The 23987-nt window shown below is 38.2% G+C and overlaps 1 protein-coding gene across 2 annotated transcripts in view; it reads right to left on the bottom strand.

The window, feature by feature from the left end:
• The window catches only part of slc44a1 (solute carrier family 44 member 1), a 116229-nt gene that overhangs the window by 60160 nt on the left and 32082 nt on the right, over positions 1–23987 (bottom strand). For both annotated transcript variants that reach the window (XM_008115280.3, XM_008115281.3), the window contains exons 2-3: positions 5885–5974; positions 4797–4939 (exon numbers count right to left, since the gene is read on the bottom strand). In XM_008115280.3, coding sequence (XP_008113487.1) covers positions 4797–4939; positions 5885–5974 — 233 coding nt within the window. The remainder of the gene's footprint in view (positions 1–4796; positions 4940–5884; positions 5975–23987) is intronic.

Genomic DNA, 23987 nt, shown 5'->3' with positions numbered 1-23987 from the left:
TCCTGGACTCAGCGCTGACGCCTGATGCTCAGGTGTTGGTGGTGGCCAGGAGGGCCTTTGCACAGTTAAAACTTGTTTGCCAGCTGCGACCATACCTCGAGACGTCTGACTTGGCCATGGTGGTCCATGCCTTAGTTACCTCCAGATTGGATTACTGTAATTTGCTCTGGTCACATCATGAGAAGACAGGAAAGCTTGGAAAAGATCATGATGCTGGGGAAAATGGAAGGAAAAAGGAAGAGAGGCCGACCAAGGGCAAGATGAATGGACAGTATCCTTGAAGTGACTGGCATGAACTTGAAGGAACTGGGGGGGTGGCGATGGCCGACAGGGAGCTCTGGCGCGGACTGGTCCATGAGGTCACAAAGAGTCGGAAACGACTATGTGAATGAAGAAGAAGAATTTGCTCTATGTGGGGCTGCTTTTGAAGATGGCCTAGAAATTGCAGTTAGTACAAAGGTCGGCAGACAGGTTGCTAACCGGAGCAAAATGGTTTCGGGGCCACATGTAGTCCACGGGCCGTAGTTTGGGGGCCCCTGCTCTACCTTGTTAAAATAGCTCCACTGGCTGTTGATAAGTTTCCAGTCCCAATTCAAGGTGCAGGTTATTACCTACAAAGCCTTAAACGGTTTGGGTCCTGCCTATCTTCACAATTGCATCTTCCCCTATGAACCTTGCATCTTCCCCTATGAACCTCACTCTTGCCCCTGTCACAAGTGCAGTTGATGGGGACGAGGGAAAGGGCTTTCTTGGTGGTGACCACTTGACTCTGGAACTCTCTCCCCAGGGAGATTACATTAGCGCCCACCCTGTCCGCTTTCCATAAAGAATTAAGCTCTTGATTAAGCAGTTCACGAGAAAATTGTGGTCCTTCTATCCATAACTCAGCATCTTGCTCTTGCACTTGCACTTTACCATTGTCCCTGCCCTATAGCTGTTTTGCTAAAAATGTCTTGGCCCTTCTAGCCCATATTTATCAGCTGGCTTTTGCACTTTCCCACCAGCCCTGTCCTTGCAACTATTTTGCACAAGCTCGTGCCTTGCCCTTTAGTTGAGTAAATGGCCACTATGTTAGGCTACTGATTGTTATGTTTTTATGTTTGTTATTTGTAAATTTTACTCTGTTATATTTTAACCTGTGTTGTCTGGGCTTGCTCCCATGTTAGCCGCCCCGAGTCCCTCCAGGGAGATGTTGGCAGGATACAAAAATAATGTTGTTGTTGTTACTATTATTATTAAATGTCACATCAAGGTTTTGCTATCTTAGCATGGATACAATTCCAAAATCCATGATTAACTTTGTTTTATGTTTGATATAGCAGGTTGCTGTTTTTTATTATTTCGTTTTAGCTGCTAAGTCATAATTTGCTTTTATATGTGAGGTCATCAATTTTCGTTATTACGGGTGTACTGTTGCTGTGTTTGGGCATTGAATGTTTGCCTTTTATGACTGTAATCCACCCTGAGTCCCTCCAGAGAGATAAGGCGGAATATAAATAAAGTTTTTAAAATTATTATTATTACTATTATTATTATGACAAATTGTAGCATCTCAAATTGTTGTTTTATATACTAGTTGTTTTATTTTGTATTGTACTGTGTGTTTATTTTATGCGTTGTTTTAGGCATCTTGTGCTATATGTAAGCCGCCCCGATTCCCTTTGGGGAGATGGAGGCAGGGTACAAAAATAAAGTTGTTGTGGTTGTCATTATTATCATCATCATCATCATCATCATCATCATCATCTACTTATTCTCATAGTGTCATCACTATACATAGTACTTTACAAGCAAAATAACAATTCCCTGCCCTCAGATTGGCAATCTAAAGACAGGACACGAAAAGGGAATGCCAGTGTAGGACAGGATTAAGTCCAGCAGATCCTGCATTTTCTTCTCTCCCTTCAAGGCCAGGGCAGTGGCAAATGGAATGTAGGAAGAGCCTTTTATCTGCTTCCAGGTCTAGGCATGATGGCGTATCTGCAGCTTTTAAGATCCAGCAGTAGAAGCTACAACACTTAGCCTGAGCTGGTGACATTTGCTATTTCATCATGTTGTGCATTTCTTGGTTGACTTATCCATGGGTCGATGTAAGCACTGTGCCTTCTCTGTTATCAAAAAAAGGAACTATCCCCTCCTTGGAGCAGAGTGGCGAAAGGTGAGAGCCTAGTCCACCCAGAAGGACATAAAAAGAACCAATCCCCTCTACTCTCTCTGCCTTTTAGATGCCTGGGTGGGGAAATAGGTGCAATAGCGGTTAGGAGCAGCTAACCACTGAGGTTGTATTGGTACTTTTCTCTCTTGATTTATCCACAGGCCATATGAAAATCCATAATTTTGGCCCCAAACCTGCCCTTGATTTATACATGAGATTGGGTTACACACAAACATATACAGTAGTTCTAAAAGTTATGTAGGAAGTAGACTTTTATGTAAGACTATGACAGCACACTACTACTCAAAGTGGTGAATTGTAGATCAGTTATGTTGTGCAAACCATCCGTTGCCAGTCTGCATTGAGTGTCTAGGAAAGAAAGAAAAATCTGTGCCCAGAGAGCACAAATATGGTACTGGTCCCTGGCCAATTCCTCTACATTAGACAGGATGAGAGGCACTGATTTGAAGTATCAGGTCATTGTAATTACAGGCCCTAGTTTCCTTTTATCAGTTCTTTTTATAAGAATAAATATTCCATGTCTGTTAGATAGTATGGAAATCATTTTCTCTGTTTTATGATAGTTGATGGTTTCTTCTGTTCTTACCATTTTTTAAAAAAATAATTCTCATACACTGGCAAGAACAAAGAGGTTCCTTGCAGTTCATGATCTTAACCAAGTTAAGACTGCAGCAAAGAAGTGAAACTTCCTCTCCACATCTATTACAATTTAAATAATAACAATTGGTATTACCATTTAATTGTGGGTTCTTTGTGAATTAGTTGCTAGGGAACACAAGACTGAAGGTTCAGCTGTATTTCAGTCCTGAAACAGGCTATGAATGGAATGTATGACTATTCAAACTTTCGTTCTAATTTAGCATTGCTATATTTAATATTAGCCTCTTGATTATTTGATATGCTACAAGTTCAGTGAGTTTTGACATACAGGAATAATATAACTTGTAACTGATGTTAGGACAGGTGACGTTATTAGAACATGAATCTGGAGTTATTTGATCTGTTATGTACCATTACATTCTATCTAGGGATCAAAAGGTTGAGTACCCTCAAGAAGCTTCTTTGTTTGACTTTGTAATATTATGGCATAAATAATTCAGAAAGAAATAGCTAATGTTTCTTCTTCTTTTTTTGAGACGGTTCTACTGAACAGAAATGAAACTAGTTTCATTGTGGGCCATACCACTTTATCTATCTGTATGCCTGACTGTATTTGTATGCATCCTTTCATCAGAGAGAAATTCTGAAAAGATTAAGGTCAAAAGGACAAGTACCTGAGACCATGAGAAATAAACATTAAGATAGATCGAGAGTCAAGCTCCTTGTGTCTTTTACAGCAATAGTAGCTTTTCTGCATAGTTGTCTCACTTTCAATATCTGAAAGAAGCCAATGTAGCTGTACTGTTATTAAACTCTAACTTGACTGAAGGAAAAGGTTTAGTCATTCCATCTTCATGACTTAAAATACAATGCAGTCCAAATACAAATTTCACCTTTTAAGGCAATTTTCATCTCTTCCCTTTAAAAGTGTCATTGTATCTATTAGCAGTTTCCCCAATATATCAAAAGTGATGCCCACAGCTTCGATTCCATTCCATTTCCCATTTTAGTCTGCTAGATCAATATGGATAATTTGTTTAACATATTGTTGAAATGAAAGCAAAGCAAAATGACATAAATCAGGAAGATAAGGAACGTAGTTAAAATTCAATTTAATTGTAGTCTATATTGATTATATATTAGATCTACACATTTGTTCGCCTCCCAAACTTGCAGTTTTGAAGTTATCTGTACTTTTCATTGTAAGCAAATTCCAAATTAATTGCTGAGTAGTATCTAAAATGTCGAAGAACGAAAGAGAAAATATCAATAGTATGCTTCTCTTTGACTTCGATTTGTACTTCTCCAAGAGCCTAAAAATATTTTTGCTGTTCATTTCATTTCCAAGAATCAGTTTCAGTGGCAGAACCTAAAGTCAAATTGAATTATTGTTTCCTAAAGCCCAGTTAAACTCAAGACTACTTTAAATGTTCAGAAAATGAATATTTTCCCCAGATATCACACATATATGAAATTCTGTTTCCTAAAGCCTATACTTTCAAACCCATCAAAGTACCAAGCATCTCTAATGGCTATAGATTTTTGAATTAAATTGTGGCTGTGCAAGTAACAGAAAATTCTCAGCACTTTCTCAAACAACAACTGTGTTTCTTTGTGGATACTTGACAGTTAAGTTTGTATAATACTAATACAAGCATGTAGAACGAATATGTTTTAACGGGGCATTTTCCTAAACTGAAGTGACAGCGCCTTGTAAGTAATATAAGAATCTCCAGAGAGATACCAGGCATTGTACATATTGCTACACCGATCAATTTCTGCCAAAAGACAAGATGCACTAGCAACAGCATTAAAGTGCAGAGATCCTGATTCACAAGAATACCGTTAGGTCACACATGATCCTCACAATAATCCAGGTACAAGAATAATTCAGTAGAGATATAATATATAAAATGTTTGATATAAATTACTAAATGGATATGCCTCTCAAGCTTGCAATACACTGCCAATTCCATCTGTTTTTGAAACAGCCATCGTAGTAGTTAGCTGGTGTACTCACTTTTTTTCTGTGAGGTCTAAGCCACTGTTTTCTATTCCTTCTACTTTTACATTCTTCTGTCCACAGATATTTCCATAACTGTCATATCCTGAAACCAATCTTGCAGCTGCTCCAGTTGCTATTGAAAAGCCACAAATAAGACCCTGGGAAGAAATAAAATGAGAAGTGGCAAACTGCATTAAAAATAGGGGTTTTTTTAAACATCCACCTGATAGGTCTCTGTCAGAGATGTTTAAGAGAGAAATGACTGTTCCAATTTCATTCCCTTTTCTCTGAAATACTGAAAGGATTTATATGGTTCTTTTAAAAAGATAAACCCTGTATGATCAAAAAGATATCTATTGCACCATGTATAATGTGACTTTGTTGTGTGCCTTCAAGTCATATGCCAACCAGAAGGCAAATCTATTCTGGGGTTTTCTTGGCAGAGTTTTTTAAGAAGGTTTTTATCTTTTGTCTTCCCCTGAGGCTGAAAGAGTGAGACTTGCCTAAGGTCACTCAGTTTCCATGAGTGAACGGGAATTTGAATCCAAGTCTCCCAGTGACTTAATCCAACACTCAAACCACTCCATACTGGCTCTACACGCCAACTAACTTCATGAATATTCAAAAAATATTAATCGAGTTAGCTGATATGTAAAAATAGGGCACCTGATTAAGGGGGTTAGAATTCCAAAAGACCACTGCAACTCTGCCTCCCTGTCCTTCTGGTCTCACCTGCTATTTCACAGAGAACCCCCTGTGGGCAAATTGAAGATAAATTAATGCTCCATTTTCTACCCAAATCAATCTCATTGGTTAACTGTTTGCTGATCTGCAATGGAGCAGTAGCATTTTCAACCTAGGAAGAATGTTTCCATAGGTATCCAAACTATTTTAACTAGGAGATAGCTTGGTGGTTGGCAACATCCTCACAGCATCAGAAATTGGGTGCTGTAGTCGGCTACTGGCATTCATGGGCAAGTATTAATCAATTGCAGTGGCCCATCCCTAACATGAATACACTTTCTGAAAATTATATTTTAAACTTCGTCCAATGATCGAAAAAAGGTTTTGCTGAAACCTCGAGCTGTTTCTTTGTTACTTACCATGCCAATGCAAAAGAGAATGAATAGTAGCAGCCATGGGATATCTGTGCAGCTTCGATCCTCCAGGGGCTTCCACTCTCGCTTGGAACTCTAGCATATTATAATTGAGGAGGGGAGAAAGGGAAGGATGGGAAAAGATCGTGGTTAATCAAGAGTAATCACACAAATTCTGTTCTCTATACAGAAGGCATAAAACAAGGAACTCACTAGGGCAAGAAAAAACTACCAATATACTGAGTTACAGTTGCCATATTTCCAAATCACTTGCCAATCCAGCTAAGTTTTTGGGAAAAAATAGTTCAAGCAGCTGGAGGACAACAAAATTGGAGGGCACTAGTAATGCAATTGCAATTCCATTATACCAGAGGAAGATAGAGGGCCACATTATCCTTGTTAATGTGGGATTTGTGTATTGATAGTGTTTAAATGAAATTTGTGTCTTGCCTGTATTGCATACTGATTGCATCATCCAGAGTGTACTATAGTCTGGAAATAGTTAAATTACTAAGAAGCTGCATTGACCTTGATGTGTGGCTGGAACCAGGGAGTGTCCAGACACAAGTGTTTGTTGCATTGCTGATTGCGTCTGGTTGAGTTTAGTCAAGTTCTGTCTGCCTGGAGTGAGAGTCAAGTCCTGTGTTCGTCTATTGTTTGCAAGTCCATTTGTGTTGTTTATTACTGCTTACAGTAAAATTTGTATATAGTTTTACCAAAGTCTCTGGTTGTCTCTTCGTTCTGCGTTCCACTGATTCCATCCAACTACTGCTGCACTGCAATTATTCTGACAATCCTCTCGATGTGCGTTTGCACAAATTGACAGTGTCCTTTCACCTTCACCTATACCCAGCTATTGCACTTTATTCTGGTCCAGCTCAGAGGTTGCAAGATACTGCCCATAAATAAATTCTACTGCCTTACCTCCAATCCTGGTTATGCTCACTGCGACTAGAAGGCTATTGGTTATTATGAGTATATTTTTATTGTATTTTATATGCCTTTGAGTTTATATGTTTATATGTTTTAAATGTACCTTGTTGTTGTATTTTGTGGTGTATTTTGGGCTTGGGCCACATATGAGCTGGCCCGGGTCCCTTTGGGGAGATGGGGCGGGATACAATAATAAAGTTGTTGTTGTTGTTATTGTTGTTGTTAGGAAAACTAGGAGGACCACATCCTTTTAAAAACTCAATGTCTTTGCCCAAATAACCACTAGGAAATGTGGGCATTTTACCCATGTTTGGGGGGAGGGGGGGCTCATGTGCATTTTAGGCTCAGGAGATGCCTTTTAAAAAAACTACAGGAAAGATTGTCCTATGAAATTTATTTCAAAATAACCAAACACGCCTTTCCTGGGCCAAAAATACTGAGGTGGGAAGACAAAACATGCCAATATTCTTCCAACTTGGGGGCATTTTAGGAGAAATGTTTTTGGAAAATAAAACTCAGGTGCCCTGTGGGCCATTAAAATGGCTCTGTGGGGCCTGCATGGAACATGAATTTGTACTTTGTCCATTTCTATGTTACAGAGTTTCAATTCAGATAGTTTCAGCTCTGCTGTAACACAGGATCACCTGGAAATTAATTTCAATGCCTTTCTAGCACTGTCAAGAGTAGCAATAAAATCTGCCCATGTAAAGAGTTCAATAAACAAAAACCAATCCAAATATATCCATTTACCAATTGAATGCATTAACAGTACTCAGCCACAAAATTTTTGCATCTGAGCCACTGTGAAACATGGGTGGTGATTTGCTGTGGTTAATTTGTACATGGCAGACTATACATGTGTTAATTGCATCTGAAGGATTAGTTTTATCTACAGTGATCAATAGGAAGAAAGTTTTGAGTAGTGGGACTATCAAGTAATTATTCTGTTAAAAAGATTACAAGCAAATAGAGCCATGGTATCGCATGATAACATACATTTAAAAGGCATGTACTTATAGTTAGTTATTACATTCTTATACCTGAAAACTAAATATCCAGATAAAACCGCTATCAAATGGATAACTTTAAAACTTTGGACCTTGGCCTTTAAAAGTTAATTTTAATTAGTATGTTCTTTTTTGTCATTCCGATGAATTATTTATTATTTATTTATTTACAGTATTTATATTCCGCCCTTCTCACCCCGAAGGGGACTCAGGGCGGATCACATTGCACACATATAAGGCAAACATTCAATGCCCTAACATAGAACAGAGACAGAGATAGAGGCAGCACGGGCTGGCCTCGAACTCATGACCTCTTGGTCAGAGTGATTTGTTGCAGCTGGCTGCTAACCAGCCTGCGCCACAGCCCGGCCTGAATGGTAATCAAGGAAGTCAAACCTTAAAGGGCTGAGATTCAAGAGTTACTTGGCACTGTGGTGAATAAGAACATTGTTTACTGTATGTACTAAAGAATTCAGACATGATTATTTTAATTTACCTTTTTCCAAAAAAAAGATACAAATGAATAAACAATATAACATTTAAAAATGGTTGCCTTGTACTTTAAAAGACTCTCACCTACTCCTAAAGGGAAGAGAAAGAATAGACTATCTAGCAGACTCTCAGTAATTTGGTACCCATAGTTTTAGGTTGCTTGGGAGTTACTATTAATAACAAGCCTAATACTATACCCCATACTATACATACTAAAAACTGTGTATTGACTTGATATTACAATTGAAACACAGTAATTAAAATCAAATAAAGACAAACTTAATGTAATACACTCTTGCTGTCTTATACACGTATTTTAATTTGTATTTAAAGCATTTTTTATTTGACTTTTGCTAGTTGCTTAAGAGTTCTGGTTGCTTGTGTTCTGGTTAACTGAGAGTACTGTAATATGAGATAAGTGTGTAAATGAATGACTAGCCAGAGTGCCCTTAAAACCATCTGAATGTGACTAACCTCATGGAAAGAACATTTAAAAAAATGAGTGAATTCCTAAAACAATGTACCAAAGTTCCCAGTCTAGGCAAAAAAAAGTTTTCATTGTAGGAAAAAAAAAGGAATTTCGCAGGTTGACGCTACATATAGGGCTCTGAAACATTTGCCATATCAGCATTTCAAGTTCATAACACTATCACAGACCATTCTGATTTATAGCCCATTGTATTCATAATACAAGAGGAACTAAACAACACTTTTCATCATTGTGTGCAATGCTTTGAGAGGTGGGCAGAAAGTTAATAATGACCATTGTACTAGCAAAAGCAGACACTCTTCACCTCTTTTTGATTAACAAAGCTTCCAATTCAGCATTTCTCATATTAAACATCTTAACTGCTTTTTAAAACATGTTTTAGGCGACATAATTTAAAGGATCCACTTCAAGGGGACCCCAAATGGTAGACATGTTAAATATTTGTACCAACACCATCACAGCCACTTGGCAAATGGCTAGTCTCCAAGTCTGAACTTAAATTTCCTTTCAAGTCAATCACAAGCATTTGCTTCTCTTGCTCAGAAAAAATACTCTTGCAGAACTTTTAGCTGCAAGCACCTTAAGAGGTTTTCAGTCTCGTGACCACCTGTTTTCTATTATTCATGTGCACACACAGCAAATTCCTTTGCCAAGATAATTAGAGAACCACATGCTAGATATAAGCTACACAAAAATTATGCACACAGCCTGCAGTTGTAAAATGTCAAGAAATTTTATTAAAAATTGACATCCTTTATTCCATATATTTCCTCTACATCACACAAGAACCTCCAACGAGCAGGTAGTGACAGAACGGGAGCAAGGGAAGAAAGTTTTTTTTCCCATCATTGAGGCGACCAACAATGTTGTTTAATCCAGAATTAATTTCTTTTTCAGTGTTGCTCAACTAGTAATTTTCCAAAAACTAAGAAACATACAAAACCTATCAGAAAAGGGTGAATTCCTCACAAGAACTCATCATCTTTTGGTTCCCATATGGAGAGGTAGACAAGATACAAATCAAATAAATAAATAAACAGAATAAATGCAATATCTCTAACAAAAGAGGCCCAAACATGAACATCAGAAAAAAATTATTACCAGATATAGACTGAAATAGTTTCAACTTGCTATGCTGACCACGGAAATAAAGCGGTTTTCAAATGGTCTTCAATATCTCAAAAGGATACATTTAAGAATGGGGCATCCTATGTTTGACATGTTTCTGCGCAGGGCTTTTCTGAAGAAGCCAGCCACAGATTCAGGTGAAATGTCAGGAGAAAATGTTGCTAGATCGTGGCCATACAGCCTGGAATTAACAAGTACCCACTAATGTGAAAATAACAATGTATTAGATGTCATTAAACATTGTATTATGTACAATAAACGAATATAAATATCAGATAAATTGTTACAAATTAAAAACTGTTGCATTCACAGTATGATGAATGGTAGTTGCATTCATAATGGAATAAATTTTCTTGTTTAATTTTCTTAGTTTGTTAGTTTAAGCCCTTGGGAACCCATTCTTTCTTATCACACAGCCTGGAAACCACACAACACATCCATCATCTTCTTGATTGCCAATTCTGATACATCAACCTAAAATCAATACCTAATCCTAATCACCTTTCTACTTTTGATTAAATAATCACATATCCTAGCTCTGATCCCTTCCACTTCCTGTTGTTTTTCTTTGTGTATATTTTAGGAATATACATTCCCAACGAAAAGGACCTTTCATATTTACCAGTATTCTATGAAAGAATGGAAGATGATGTAATGACACTATTGTACTTGTAGGAGTAATACCTTTAATATAAGTTGTTCCAGTTCAAACCTTTCTATATATTCCAGAATGACACATGTCTTGCAGAAGAGATATGTTTGTGTATACAAGACAGAAGTCCAAAGTCATGGCCATAAATTACACAAAAACAATTATATAACTATGGCTGATGACATTTTCCATGTCCACACAAAGGAATGGCCTATAGAAGGAAGAAGTTCCTTTTTGGCAAACATTTGTTATTCATATACATTGCCACTTTTGGAAAACTTGAGTCCTGACATTTACCCAAGTGGACAATGAAGAGTGTTAATTATGGGGTTAAAATTCTACTTTTCCAATTTCCCTTTCAGACAGGAATAAGTTTGGCAGATCACTTCTCATTATGGAATTTATATCCCACTGAAAAGCTTTGAGCAACATACCACAACCATGTGTGTTGTGCATTTGTATATAACACATGTAGAACATGGGACATATATCTATTGTATAACCAATGGGCTTAAATAGAATAAAAGTTCTATTTCCCCCCCCCCCCCCCCAGTGAGTATGTGTTTTAATACATTGGCTCTAGCCACCATAAAGGGTTCCTTGAAACGCCTTTGCTGTTTTTCTCATGCATAGAGAAGGCTCAGCATCCTTGCAAAGAAAGAAAACATCTTTGAGGTAAAAGGAATACATGTGTTTCATTTGAGTTTCCTGCAGGTGAGATAAAGCGGGGTATAAATATAACAATAATAATAATAATAATAATAATAATAATAATAATAATAATAATAATAATAATAATAGTTTACTGAAAATATCCAGAGAAAAGCAACTAAAATGATCAAAGATTTGGAAGCCAAGTCCTATGAGAGATTGCTTAAGGAGCTGGGCATGTTTAACCTGGAGAAAAGAAGGATGAGAGGATAGTCATATTTAAATATTTGAAATGAAGTCACACTGAGGACGTGGAAAGCTTGTTTTCTGCTGTTTTTGGAGACTAGGACACAGAACAATGGATTCCATTTGCAGGAAAAGAGATTACACCTAAACATTAGGAAGAATTTGATAAGAACTATTCAGTAGTGCAGGGATCCCCAAACTTTTTAAACAGGGGGCCAGTTCATGGTTCCTCAGACCGGTGGAGGGCTGGACCATAGTTTTTTTTAAAAAAACTATGAACAAATTTCTATGCACACTGCACATACCTTATTTTGAAGTAAAAAAAAACAAACAAAACGGGAACAAATACAGAACAAATATGTTAATAATAATCATAATCATAATAAAAATATTAAAGAGGGTTAGAAGAGACCCTTTGGGCCATTTAGACTGTGCAAGGAAGCTGACGAAACCATTGATCATATCCTCAGCTGCTGTAAGAAAATCTCACAGACAGACTACAAACAGAGGCTCAACTATGTGGCTCAAATGATTCACTGGAACTTATGCCTCAAGTACCACCTCTCAGCAGTAAAGAACTGGTGGGATCACAAACCTGCAAAAGTATTGGAAAATGAGCACGCAAAGATACTGTGGGACTTCCGAATCCAGACTGACAACGTTCTGGAACACAACACACCAGACATCACAGTTGTGGAAAAGAAAAAGGTTTGGATCATTGATGTTGCCATCCCAGGTGACAGTCGCATTGACAAAAAACAACAGGAAAAACTCAGCCGCTATCAGGACCTCAAGATTGAACTTCAAAGACTCTGACAGAAACCAGTGCAGGTGGTCCCGGTGGTGATCGGCACACTGGGTGCCGTGCCAAAAGATCTCAGCCGGCATTTGGAAACAATAGACATTGACAAAATTACGATCTGCTAACGGCAAAAGGCCATCCTACTGGGATCTGCGCGCATCATCCGAAAATACATCACACAGTCCTAAACGCTTGGGAAGTGTTCGACTTGTGATTTTGTGATATGAAATCCAGCATATCTATCTTGTTTGCTGTGTCATAATAAAATAATAATAATAATAATAATAATAATAATAATAAAGAGGGTTGGAAGAGATCCCTTGGGCCATTTAACCCAACCCCCTTCTGCCTTTGTGCACCAAAAGTACTAGCAAAGCACCCCTTAATAATTAATTATTAATTAAATAATAATTAAAATACCATTATATACATGCAAAGCTTTGGAAGCCATGCACCAGGTGAGGGAGGAGGCGGGAAAGGCGTGTGCCTTTCCCTCCTCCCTCGAATTGCATGCACCTTCCTCAACGGAGGAGGAGGGAGCCGCCGCCACGGGGGCTGGATAAATGGCTTCGATGGGCTGCATGTGGCCCCCAGGATCTGCTGTCTCAGAGCATAGTAAAGTCTTCTTTGGAGGTTTTTCAGAAGAGGCTAGATGGCCACCTGTCAAGAGTGTTTTGATTGTGTGTTCCTGCATAGCAGGGAGTTGGACTGGATGGCCCTATGTAGTCTATTCCAACTCTATAATTCTACACTGTTGGTCAGATTTCCTCAGTGTAAGGTATGTAGTACTTCTTTGCAAGATAAGATCCCTCTGCTATGAGTCAGCCAAGAAAGAAAAAAGAATTACTGTATATGATAGCATTAACTCCCTTACAATTATGGTTTATGGCAGCTTTCTGTATCCCACTATAGATATGAATGGCAGATGTTGCAATTTTTCATCTTTTTTGCTACCTTTTATTATGCTTAATTCACTGGTGCTAACTTTTCAATTTTTTGAAAGTCTGGCATTTCTTCTCATGCTTTTTACCTTACTACATAACGGAGGGATGCAATTATAGGATGGAAGTTGTGCTTTTTCAACCCTTAACCTACCCCAACCCTGCTAAAGTAGAAACTGCTTTTGTTAGAAAGTTTCTAATTGTGGAAGTAGTTTCCCAAGGGAAAGCTCAAGGAAAGTTCATGTGTTTTTTTTTCCTGAGATTGGCTTACATGACAATAGCAATTCCCATTCCTTTGGGACTCATTTCCTCAGAGACTCTAATATAACGAATGGGGAAAAATCAGTTTGTTTTGTATAGTGAATTCATGTGATTATTTTGTGATGTTCATCTATACCATCTATAGTATTAAGAGTGACAGTCTCCCCTATAGCTCCATGAGCATGAAAACGAAGCACCCGCAACTTGAAATTAATGGGACCTTGAGATAATGCTTATGGGGCTATATCAGCAACGTGTGTAAATAAATAAAAACAAATAGAAATCTTCTTGGTTTCTTTTTTTAGCAGTTTTTTTATTGGTAGTACTTATCTTTCCAATAAACACAGGATTAGAAATGTCCCACAGTGTAATTCCCCCCACCCCAGGAAATGACTCACTAAAGGAGCACCCATTTTACTTCTCCGTTTAAAAAAAGGAATGTTAGCTACATTGATTCTCATGCGATTTCAAAAACTCAAACAGACATTACACAGCACTCTGACAGGTGCACTTGACCCTTGAGACATCATCTCTCTGGCTGGTTGATCTACTACAGATATACTTTGAAAAGGAAAAAAATGTAGATTATCTGGATCAGAAAAGATATGTCTTAACATTTTATAGCTTTGGCATCTCTGCAACCCAGTGCAAATGTCAAATAAATTATAACAGCAAAACAACTAGATCGCTCAAAATATGAATGAGAAACTTTTTTCTAATATAAGAAACAATAGAATAGGCATCATTATAACAAACAGCAAGAGTCTCTTTTCCCAGTCTTTTCCACACTATTCCTGGATACCCTGAAGTCTATTTTGATAGACTCCATGTATGCCTGAAATTGGACTAAAGTCTAACTCTGCTCTTGGATTGTCCCTGACAGACATATTTACTCTCTGGATAGACTTTGCTTTTTTGAATCCTGAAATGCCTTTGAATCACTCTGACCATTCTCCAATAGGACCCTATAGCCAAAGATTGCACTTTCAACTGCCTTTTGACCTTAACTTCAGAATCTTCACTATAAAGACATAGCTCATATAACAAAGCCTCCGATAGTAAATCTCCTTCTTACCAAATCTTTGAATGTTCCCACAGTCCCTCCTTTTTCTTCTTGTTTCCTCCGTTTTTAGCAGCATTAATATTGGGAAGAAGGTGAAGCAGGGATGAATTTTTTATTTATCATGTCAGAAGCGAAGTAAGGGTACAGTTGTAATGTATTTAAAAACACAAAGTTAAAAAAACTTGGCATTATATTAAATGTCCTTTGACCAGTAGCTGTCCACTTGGGAGTGCCTCTGCTGTTACTGTAAGAAGATCCTACATTGTGCATGTGGCAGGGCTCAGGCTGCATTGTAATTGGGGGTCTGTGGTTTGCTCTTCTCCACACTCGCATGTCGTGGACTCCACTTTGTGGCCCATTTCTTAAGGTTGGCTCTGCATCTCGTGGTGTCAGAGCGTAGTTTGTTCAGCACCTTCCAAGTCACCCTGTCTTCTGTGTACCCAGGAGAGAGTCTCCCATTCAGTATCAGCTATGGCTTGAGGTTCTGGGTTTTAGTCTGCCACTTTTGGACTCTCACTTACTGAGGTGTTCCTGCGAGTATCACTGTAGGTCTTAGAAGACTATTTCTTGATTTAAAGCGTTAGCATGCTGGTTGATATCTGAACAGGGGACGGACTGGAGATATCACTGCCTTTCATTATTGGCTGCTATTTCCCGGCGGATGTCAGGTGGTACAATGCCGGCTAAATAGTGTAATTTCTACAGTAGTGTGGGGCATAGACATCATGTGATAATGCGGCATGTTCCATTAAGAGCCACATCCACTGTTTTAACATGGTGAAATGTGTTCCACACTGGGCATGCGTATTCAGAAGAAGAGTAGCAAAGCTCAAGGGCAGATGTCTTCACTCTGTCTGGTTGTGATCCCCAGGTTGTGCAAGTCAGCTTTTATATGATATTGTTTATGGCACCCACCTTTTGCTTGATAGTCAAGCAGTATTTCTTGTAAGCCAGAGCATGGTCCAGGATGACTCCTAAGTATTTTAGTGTGCTGCAATGCTCTAGTGGGATTCCTTCCTAGGTAATCCTCAAAGTTCAAGATGCTTGTCTGTTCTTAAGGTGAAAAGCACATGTCTGTATTTTAGATGGATTAGGAATCAGCTGATTTTTCCTGTAATAGGCAGTAAGAGCACCTAAAGCTTTGGAGAATTTCTGTTCAACCATTTTAAAGCTCCCTGCTTGGGCGGTGATGGCACAATCGCCAGCAGAGATGAAACTCACTGTCCCTTCTGGCAATGGCTGATCACTTGTGTAGAAGTTAAACACTGATGAAGCAAGCACGCTCTGCTGAGCCAGGCCGTTCTGTTTTCATCATCTGTTTCTCTGGTCCTGGAATTCAACAAAAAAGCTCCTGTTTTGGAGCTATTGCCTATGAAGCGAGTGAGGTGGTAGTCCTTTGTGATATTATAAGTTTTGTGATATTATAAGGATGAAGAAACACAGACTTTCAGTGTGGGATTGCAGCAGAATCTCTGCAGTAAACAATGCAATAAAGCTTCAGTCTGAAAAGAATGGAATTCCATTCTAGCTGACTCTACATTAGCTGTGTGTGCCTGTATACAAGCAAGGTAGATAACAACTGCCTCCATGAAACCTTTTCTGAACACCAAAAATGAGAGATTAGACCAGATAAACCTACCTCACTGGTTATCCCCATCTATTTAGCCAGATTTTTCTAAATTTAAGATCACTACGGCACATGTTAATTGAAAACAAGGAACATTAACGTCCACTCAAGGTAACCACTCCATGTAAACCCCCTGAGCCAACACATTTCCTCCACTGTAAATCATTGACAACATTGAAGAGCTGAAATGAAGCACAGGAATGAATGATGCAAACATCTACACACAGATAATGTTCACTGATCAGTCCTTCTGATCTGTATTTGATGAAAGGCAGTTTCATTGTGTTTTGGTGTATCGGTTCAAGTAAGCCAGATATACAGGATTCCCCTTAACATAATGTAACCTAGAGACATGTAAAGGTTTCCTATGTTGTCTATTCTACATGTTTCTAAGTGTAAAATGTTTCCTTTCACATCCTTCCATACCCAAATCGCTCAAAAATGAGGAATGGTGTTTTAAAAGGTTGGCTAAATAATTTGGAAAGTAAATAAGCACACTTACTCAGGATTTGAAACAACAGTTTGTGTGGTCTACAATATCAGAAACTGGGCTGTACCTCTTATATTTTCCCTTGGTGTGGAAGAAGGGCTTATCAATGCACCCATATTTGGAGCAGGGGACACATTTGTGACATGAATTTCCTTTCTTTTGGAATCTACAACCACAGCTTTTGGGTTGAAACAAATATTTTCTCTAATTTTGAAAGACAGGAAGAGATAAACATAGTGATGGGAAATACTGTATACCATGACATCCACCCTGGATAACCACTACGGCATAATCTCACTAATCACTCCACTGTCTACATACCACATGTCTAGTGACATGAAAGAGCTGGAATGAAGTATAATCTTTTAGAAATATAGCTTAAAATGGGTTTCCCCCTTTAAACCAAACTGGGGACATGGCTATGTGAGACAACACAGAAAGAGCTAGGAAAAAAGAGAAGGCAGAGGGGATGCTAGCTAAAGAGTGCAGTTAACTTTCCTGTGACTCCAATGTCTATTGCTTCTACTACAATAGTTCTCTTCACCTATCATGGCACAGTGAGAAGAGAACAAGCAGCTGGACCACCGAGCTGTTGATTTGAGTCCAATGACATTCAACCATAGACAACTTGTCGTATTTCACACTGTTGGAGTGCTTTACAGTCAAAATAGTGCCACCCCATGCACAAGAAAAAAGTATCAGCAGGCAAGAGTACAAACACACTGTCATGCACACATGCAAGCATGCTTTGTTTGCTGTTTCATTTATATCTTGCCTTTCTCTCAGAATGGGATTAAAGTACATGAAGACTAAATCTGCACAGCAGCCAAGGAATGATTATGGGAATAAAATGGGGAAACAGAACAGAGTATCCTGACGAAAGACAGGTCTGACTTCATGGAACAATGAACAAAAACCTTCTACAAAACTGCACTTTGTTACAGGTTACACCATAGCCCTCGTTTTTAAAAAGAAGTACTATCTTAATTTAACAAAAGCATGACAGTTTTAGCAATTTCTAATAGGTCTATGCTATTCCTTATATTGAACACATGTTACAGATTCTAATATTAATTTCTATGCTAATGTCTGTGACTACTTTTACTAAATCTCGCAACATTCCCACTGTGGGAAGCAGCAATAAAAAGGATAAGAGTAGAATTTCAGAATTTGCAATGTGATGCCTCCAAGGAAGAATATATATATATACACACACAAACACATATATCCTTTTCATTCTCTTGTGCATTCCACCTGCAAATGCAATCATGTAATAGGATTTTCAGAAGCCAATGGAACGGATGAAAGGGGATTTGGGAGTCTAAATGATCACTCATGGTTACCACAGTAATCTGCTTCGTTTTGCTTGCTCCACAGACAACAGCTCACTTTTGGGGGAGAGGGAGCGGAGGGAGAGCAGAATTAAAAGGCATGTTTTAAATAAGTAGTTAAAAGGTCACATGGATGAATTAAATCCATACCCATGCTGACATAGATTTTCAACACAGCATCACATTAAGCTTTGTCACCAGGCACACCTGGAAAGGCATATGTATGAGTAAAGCTGTAGATAACATTGCTAATCCAAGCTATTTTACCAGATATTCCCTTTACCCACCAAGACATCAAGAAGGCTCAAATGAAATCATGTAAGAATAAATGTGCAAATAACTCCCAGTTTAAAACAATGCTCACCCAAGCATCTTTAATATTTCATTTATGAGCAACACATTGTTATAATCCCAGTATTATTATTACTCGTTCTGCAGCCTGGCAGCAGCTCAAGTTACCCCCTTGTTACTCAAGTGTCAGAAAAGCTGAAGCTGAAAAGCCTGGCCTGCAGCCCAATGTGATTTCAGCCTTTGCTCTTTGCATAAAGACAGAAAGAGACATTATAGTTTGCCCTGTCAGTTGTCATAGTGCAAATGTTTCCCATGAACAGTAGTGTTCTTGTTCAGATAGGCAAAACACTACACAGTCTATCTTCACAATAATGATGTGGTACAGAGGCTGCTTTTATCACCATTCTAAAACATGTTTATTATCTTAAGATAATATGCTAACACATACGTAAATATTGTTCACTTCATCTTAGCTTCATTCTGTTGTGGTAGGGTTGGGAAATCTTTTTCAATCTGCACCATAGCTGAGGTTGAACAATATTTGGTCTCTTCCTTTTTCTCCCCCTCCCCCCCCCCCCCCCCCCAATTTCTTCTTTGAGCCCCTTCACTGTAGAGGACCAAAACTACATTCTTTCCCCTATCTCTTGGGGCTGTAAAAAGGGCAATGTGAACTGAGAATGATCACATGCTGCATTACCAACTCACTGCATTAAGAAACTCTGTATACTGAGAATGGGAGTTATTTTTTCAGCCCACAGAAGGGATTCGTGCAAGCTCTTTCCACACCCCATTTAATGAGTTTCAGTGTTTCTGTGCATTTTCCACAAAGGACCAAGGTAGAAAATAACAATGGGCCAGGGCTGTTAGGACAGATGAGGACAGCGACATTTTAAGAAATGTTTTTCTCAGTCTATTTCTTTCACTAAATGACAAACTTTCCTTGTATTTGTATTTACACTTGCCAATAAAAATATCTGATTCTCTGGTTTTAACAGTGCAAAAATAATAAAGAGAGAAACAATGAAAATATAGTTCTGCAAAAATTGTTTCTGTCCAAGAGTTGTGCATACTCAGTTAAATAACAGTCCTTCAAAAAACAGAGTCAGTGTGTGCTATCACACCGGAGACCAGAGTTTAAATCACAACTCAGTAATGGAAATTCTCTTGAGTGATCCTGGACAGGAGAAGGCAAAGGCAAACCCCTCCCAAACAAATCTTGCCATGAAAACCTCATAACAGGGTAGCCAGGTCAGAAATGACTTAAAGGGTCACAAGAACCTTGAAAAGAGAAAATTATCAGTGTAATCATCAAATCAAATGACTGCTATCACAAAAACCAGAAAATTGCTGTATATACTTGAGTATAAGCCAACTCGAATATAAGCCAAGGCACCTACTTTTACCACAAAAAACTGGGAAAACTTATTGACTCAAGTATAAGCCGAGGGTGGGAAATGCGGCAGCTACTGGTAAATTTCAAAAATAAAAATAGATACCAATAACCTAGCTCTGTAAGTGGAAAATGAGGGTAAACAAAAACAATATGGTATCAACACTAACTTTATAATAATGGGGACTCAGGGCGGCTTCCAATATAGTAACAAGCAAACATTCAATACCTATATAAACAAAAAGCCACAAACATTTTAAACAAAAAACAATACTAAACATTGTACAATAAGTTAAAATAAACAGTTGCATTAAATAATTATCATTAAAAGCAATTAAAAAACCAACTGTGGTAAAGTGTCATATCAGTTCCCTTTTGCCTTCTCTCAGGCTTCTCCTATTGATGCAGCCTAGAATGGCATTAGCCTTTTCAGCTGCAGCATCACACTGCTGGCTCATGTTCAGATCATGGTCGAACAAGACTCCTTTCATAGAATCCTAGAGTTGGAAGGGATCTCTAAAGGCCATCTAGTCCAACCCCATCATTCTGCCTTCCTGCAGGAAAGAACAATCAAAACACCCCCATCTGGCATTATTAATATTAATAGTAATAGAGTTGGAAGGGACCTCTAAAGACTGTCTTGTCCAAGGACCTTCTGCCTTTATGCAGCAAAAGCACAATCAAAGCACCCCTGACAGATGGCCACCCAGCCACAATAACAACAACAATAGTAATACTAATAAAGAGAGTTGGAAGAGACCCCTTGGGCCATCTAGTCCAACCCCCTTCTGCCTTCATGCAGCAAAAGCACAATCAAAGCACCCCTAACAGACAACCACCCAGTCTCAATAATAATAATAATAATAATAATAATAATAATAATAATAATGGTAGTAATACTAATAAAGAGAGTTGGAAGAGACCCCTTGGGCCATCTAGTCCAACCCTCTTCTGCCTCCATGTAGGCAGTTGTCAAATAACAACTAGCAGTACTAATTATTATTATGTACGCCAGAACTTAATCGACAGACCCAGTCTTTTGAACTTGAACACGCCCATCTGTATTTTAGAATGTGTTTATGAATGTTGATGTAAGCTAATAATTTTTAATCTGATTTTTAATGCACTGTACAGTTTTTATATGTGTTTTATTGTAAGCCGCCCTGAGTCCCCTGTTGGGTGAGAAGGGCAGGATATAAATGTTGTAATAAATAAATAAGAGCACAATCAAAGCACTCCTAACAGATGGCCATCTGGCCTTAATAACATTAATATTAATAATAATAGTAATAGTACCAGTTTCGGTTACCCTTCTTCAAGTAAGTGATGATATATTTCTCAATTCTTTATATTATGTCGATATATATTGGAGGCTCTGCTTCAGGTATTGTGTCCGTAGCAAGTTTCTGTGCACTTTTGTTGGTCTTGTGTCGCGATTTGAATACAAATTAGCTAAGAACAAAATTCCACTCATGAAAGGAATATCCCTGCTAGAACAAGTGTTGCTTTTTTGTTTTTTGTTTATTTTGTTTTTTTTTGCTGATTCCCCTGTAGCTAGTGACTAGTGCCTATTCCCCCTTTTTTCAAATGTATGAGAAAAGGAACTGAGACCAACTTATAAAATCCCGCCTCCCCCATTTTCCTCTAACACAGGCAAACTTCGGCCCTCCAGGTGTTTTGGACTTCAACTCCCACAATTTCTAACAGCAGACTGGCTGTTAGGAATTGTGGGAGTCGAAGTCCAAAACACTGGAGGGCTGAAGTTTGCCTGTGCCTGCTCTAACAAGTAGCCTCTGCTGTGACATAGTCCCTTCTATTCACAGAAGGACAATACCACTCCCTCTGTGTGCGCACACACACTCTACAGTGGTGTAGCAGTAAATTTTGAAATACAGAAGCCAGCGCAATGGGAAACCAGCTCAACTGTGTTAATCCATATCAGCAAACCAAATCCAGTGGTTTTTATCCCCATCAGGAGCCAATGGATATTAATTGCCAACTCAAGACTAGGCTATCTACCTTGCTGGGGATATATATTCCCACTAGCTACTGTGAGGATTGCAGCTTAAACATTCAGAGGGAGCAGGGAAGTTTGGGGGAAGGTGATAGATAGTATCACCTTCCAGTGCTTCTACTATGAGCTCTGGCTACAGCACACCGTTATTCCATTGTCTTCATAAAGGATACACTGGCAAACAAAAATATAAAAGAAAAACCCAGAACAGTTAAAAATCAATCACGAAACAAAACAGTAAAACACAATATTCAAAAAGTATGAAACCAAAACAAGACAGAATTAAATATGCACTATCACAAAGAAAGATACAACCAAAAACCTGTTCAAAAATAAATTGTTAGGCTCCAGTATAAAACACAAAACGGTAGATGTTATAACCTACCTAGGGCAGGAATTCCACATGGGGAAGATACTACAGAAAACATCTCTGAATATTGCTATCAGACATGCCTCATAAGGTACAAGAAGCTTTTTGCCAGGAGATTTAAGAATGGGCTGATTCACACAATGCGGGTGTCGCCCCTTATTGACACTCATGTATTGTAATAGGAGATGTAACTAGATTAATTCAAAGGTTTTATGTGCAGTCACCTACAGCTAAGAAGCAGATGTCATGGGGAGCTATGTAGAAGCCATGGGAATAAGGAAGATCACTGAAAATGTCTCAGTGCCAATGCATAACACTAGCAGATGAATGGGAAGGGGATAGAAAAACAACTGATATGCCCCATTTGACACACTGAAACTTGTTTTATGTGTGGCACGCATACTGAAGGAGCAACAAGAGATATCAGCAAAACTCCTGGTAAGGGAGGTCTATTTTACGATGCAAATCCTACATGCACCATCCAGAAATTCAACAGTATTACAAACATAAGGGGATTACAGTGAAAATCTTCTAGACAACATTCCCCCCTCATAGTGTCTTTCAAATTTTAACTGCAACGGAAATGCTACTGGGCAGGATTTTGACAGATCTATAGTTCAAGTCCCACCTCATTCAAAATTTCACTGGTGACCAGTAACACACTGTGAGAAAAAAAATAGTGCCCTGAACCAAAAGGAATGTAAGCAAGGCATAAATGTAGTAAATAGTAAATAAATATATGACACATCTCCACTAGAAAAAATAAAATTAATTTATTCTATTTTACATATATACATATTTTTGAGGCAGAAGAAAACAAGCAGAAATTATTAAAACATAAATGAATTCTGGAACTGGAACTCCACGTCTAACTGGATTCTATTCTATTTTATGTCTCTCCAGGCAACTCTCTAATAGGTAAGCACCAAAATCCTATGAATGCTACACATAAAGCAAAGACAATATCCTTTTAGTATTTTCTTGAAAGCCTAGCATACCAAGTCTCTTTTATTCCAAACACACATTTATGAGTGATATACTCCACATTCTTGAGTGCTATAAGAGAAAGCAGTGTGAACTGCTAGCAATTTCAGTGACTGGGTTTACCATATGATTACCATCTTTTCTTCTCAGCAAATGTACCAGAAATAGAAGAGAATCCTATATATAAAATAAATAGCAACATATTTTGTGGCACAGGTGCTTGCTCTCGTAGTTATCACTTGAATATTTAGCCCATAGAATGTAAACATGTTTATAGTTTTCCTATTCAGTATTTTCCTCTAACAAATACCTATGGTTTTAACTCAGAAGAATAGAGAGCTCTTAAAGACACTCCTTTTAGGATACCTATTCTAACAAATACCCTAAAGGCACCAGATACCATCTGATCTTGGAAATTAAGCAGGGCCAGGCTTGGATAGTACTTATATGGTAGAACACCAACAGGTATCAGGTTCTGTGGGCTATATTTCACAGGAAGGAATTGGCAAAGCCACCCCTGAGTATTCTTTGTCTAAGAAAACCCTATAAAGCTAACAAGGTCAACATAAGTTGACAGAACTTGGAGGCAACATACTGAATGGGATTCTCAGCTATATAAGTAGTATTTAAAATGTTTCTCGTCTTATTAATAAGCCAAATAGTTATTGGTCTAAACATGTAAATGCATGCAAATCACACCAATAAAGAACACTGACAATGAAGTTACTGATAATTTTGTGGAAACAGAAAAATTGACACAAAAAGGTGCTTTTTCCTTTTCTTCCTCACAAAGCCAAAAACATGAAGAACTAAAGCAGTTGCAAAAACCAAAGGAATTAGTGAGCCAAAAGTAAAAGACAAATTGTTATGAAAGCAAAAGTACTAGAATTGACAATTTTCTATGGCAAATCAATAGTTCCTTATCTAGGGCTCCCAATGTTTCCTA

This window comes from Anolis carolinensis, chromosome 2 (genome assembly GCF_035594765.1).
Source record: "Anolis carolinensis isolate JA03-04 chromosome 2, rAnoCar3.1.pri, whole genome shotgun sequence".
Taxonomy (NCBI): domain Eukaryota; kingdom Metazoa; phylum Chordata; class Lepidosauria; order Squamata; family Dactyloidae; genus Anolis; species Anolis carolinensis.
This window is presented reverse-complemented; position numbering and strand designations above follow the sequence as displayed.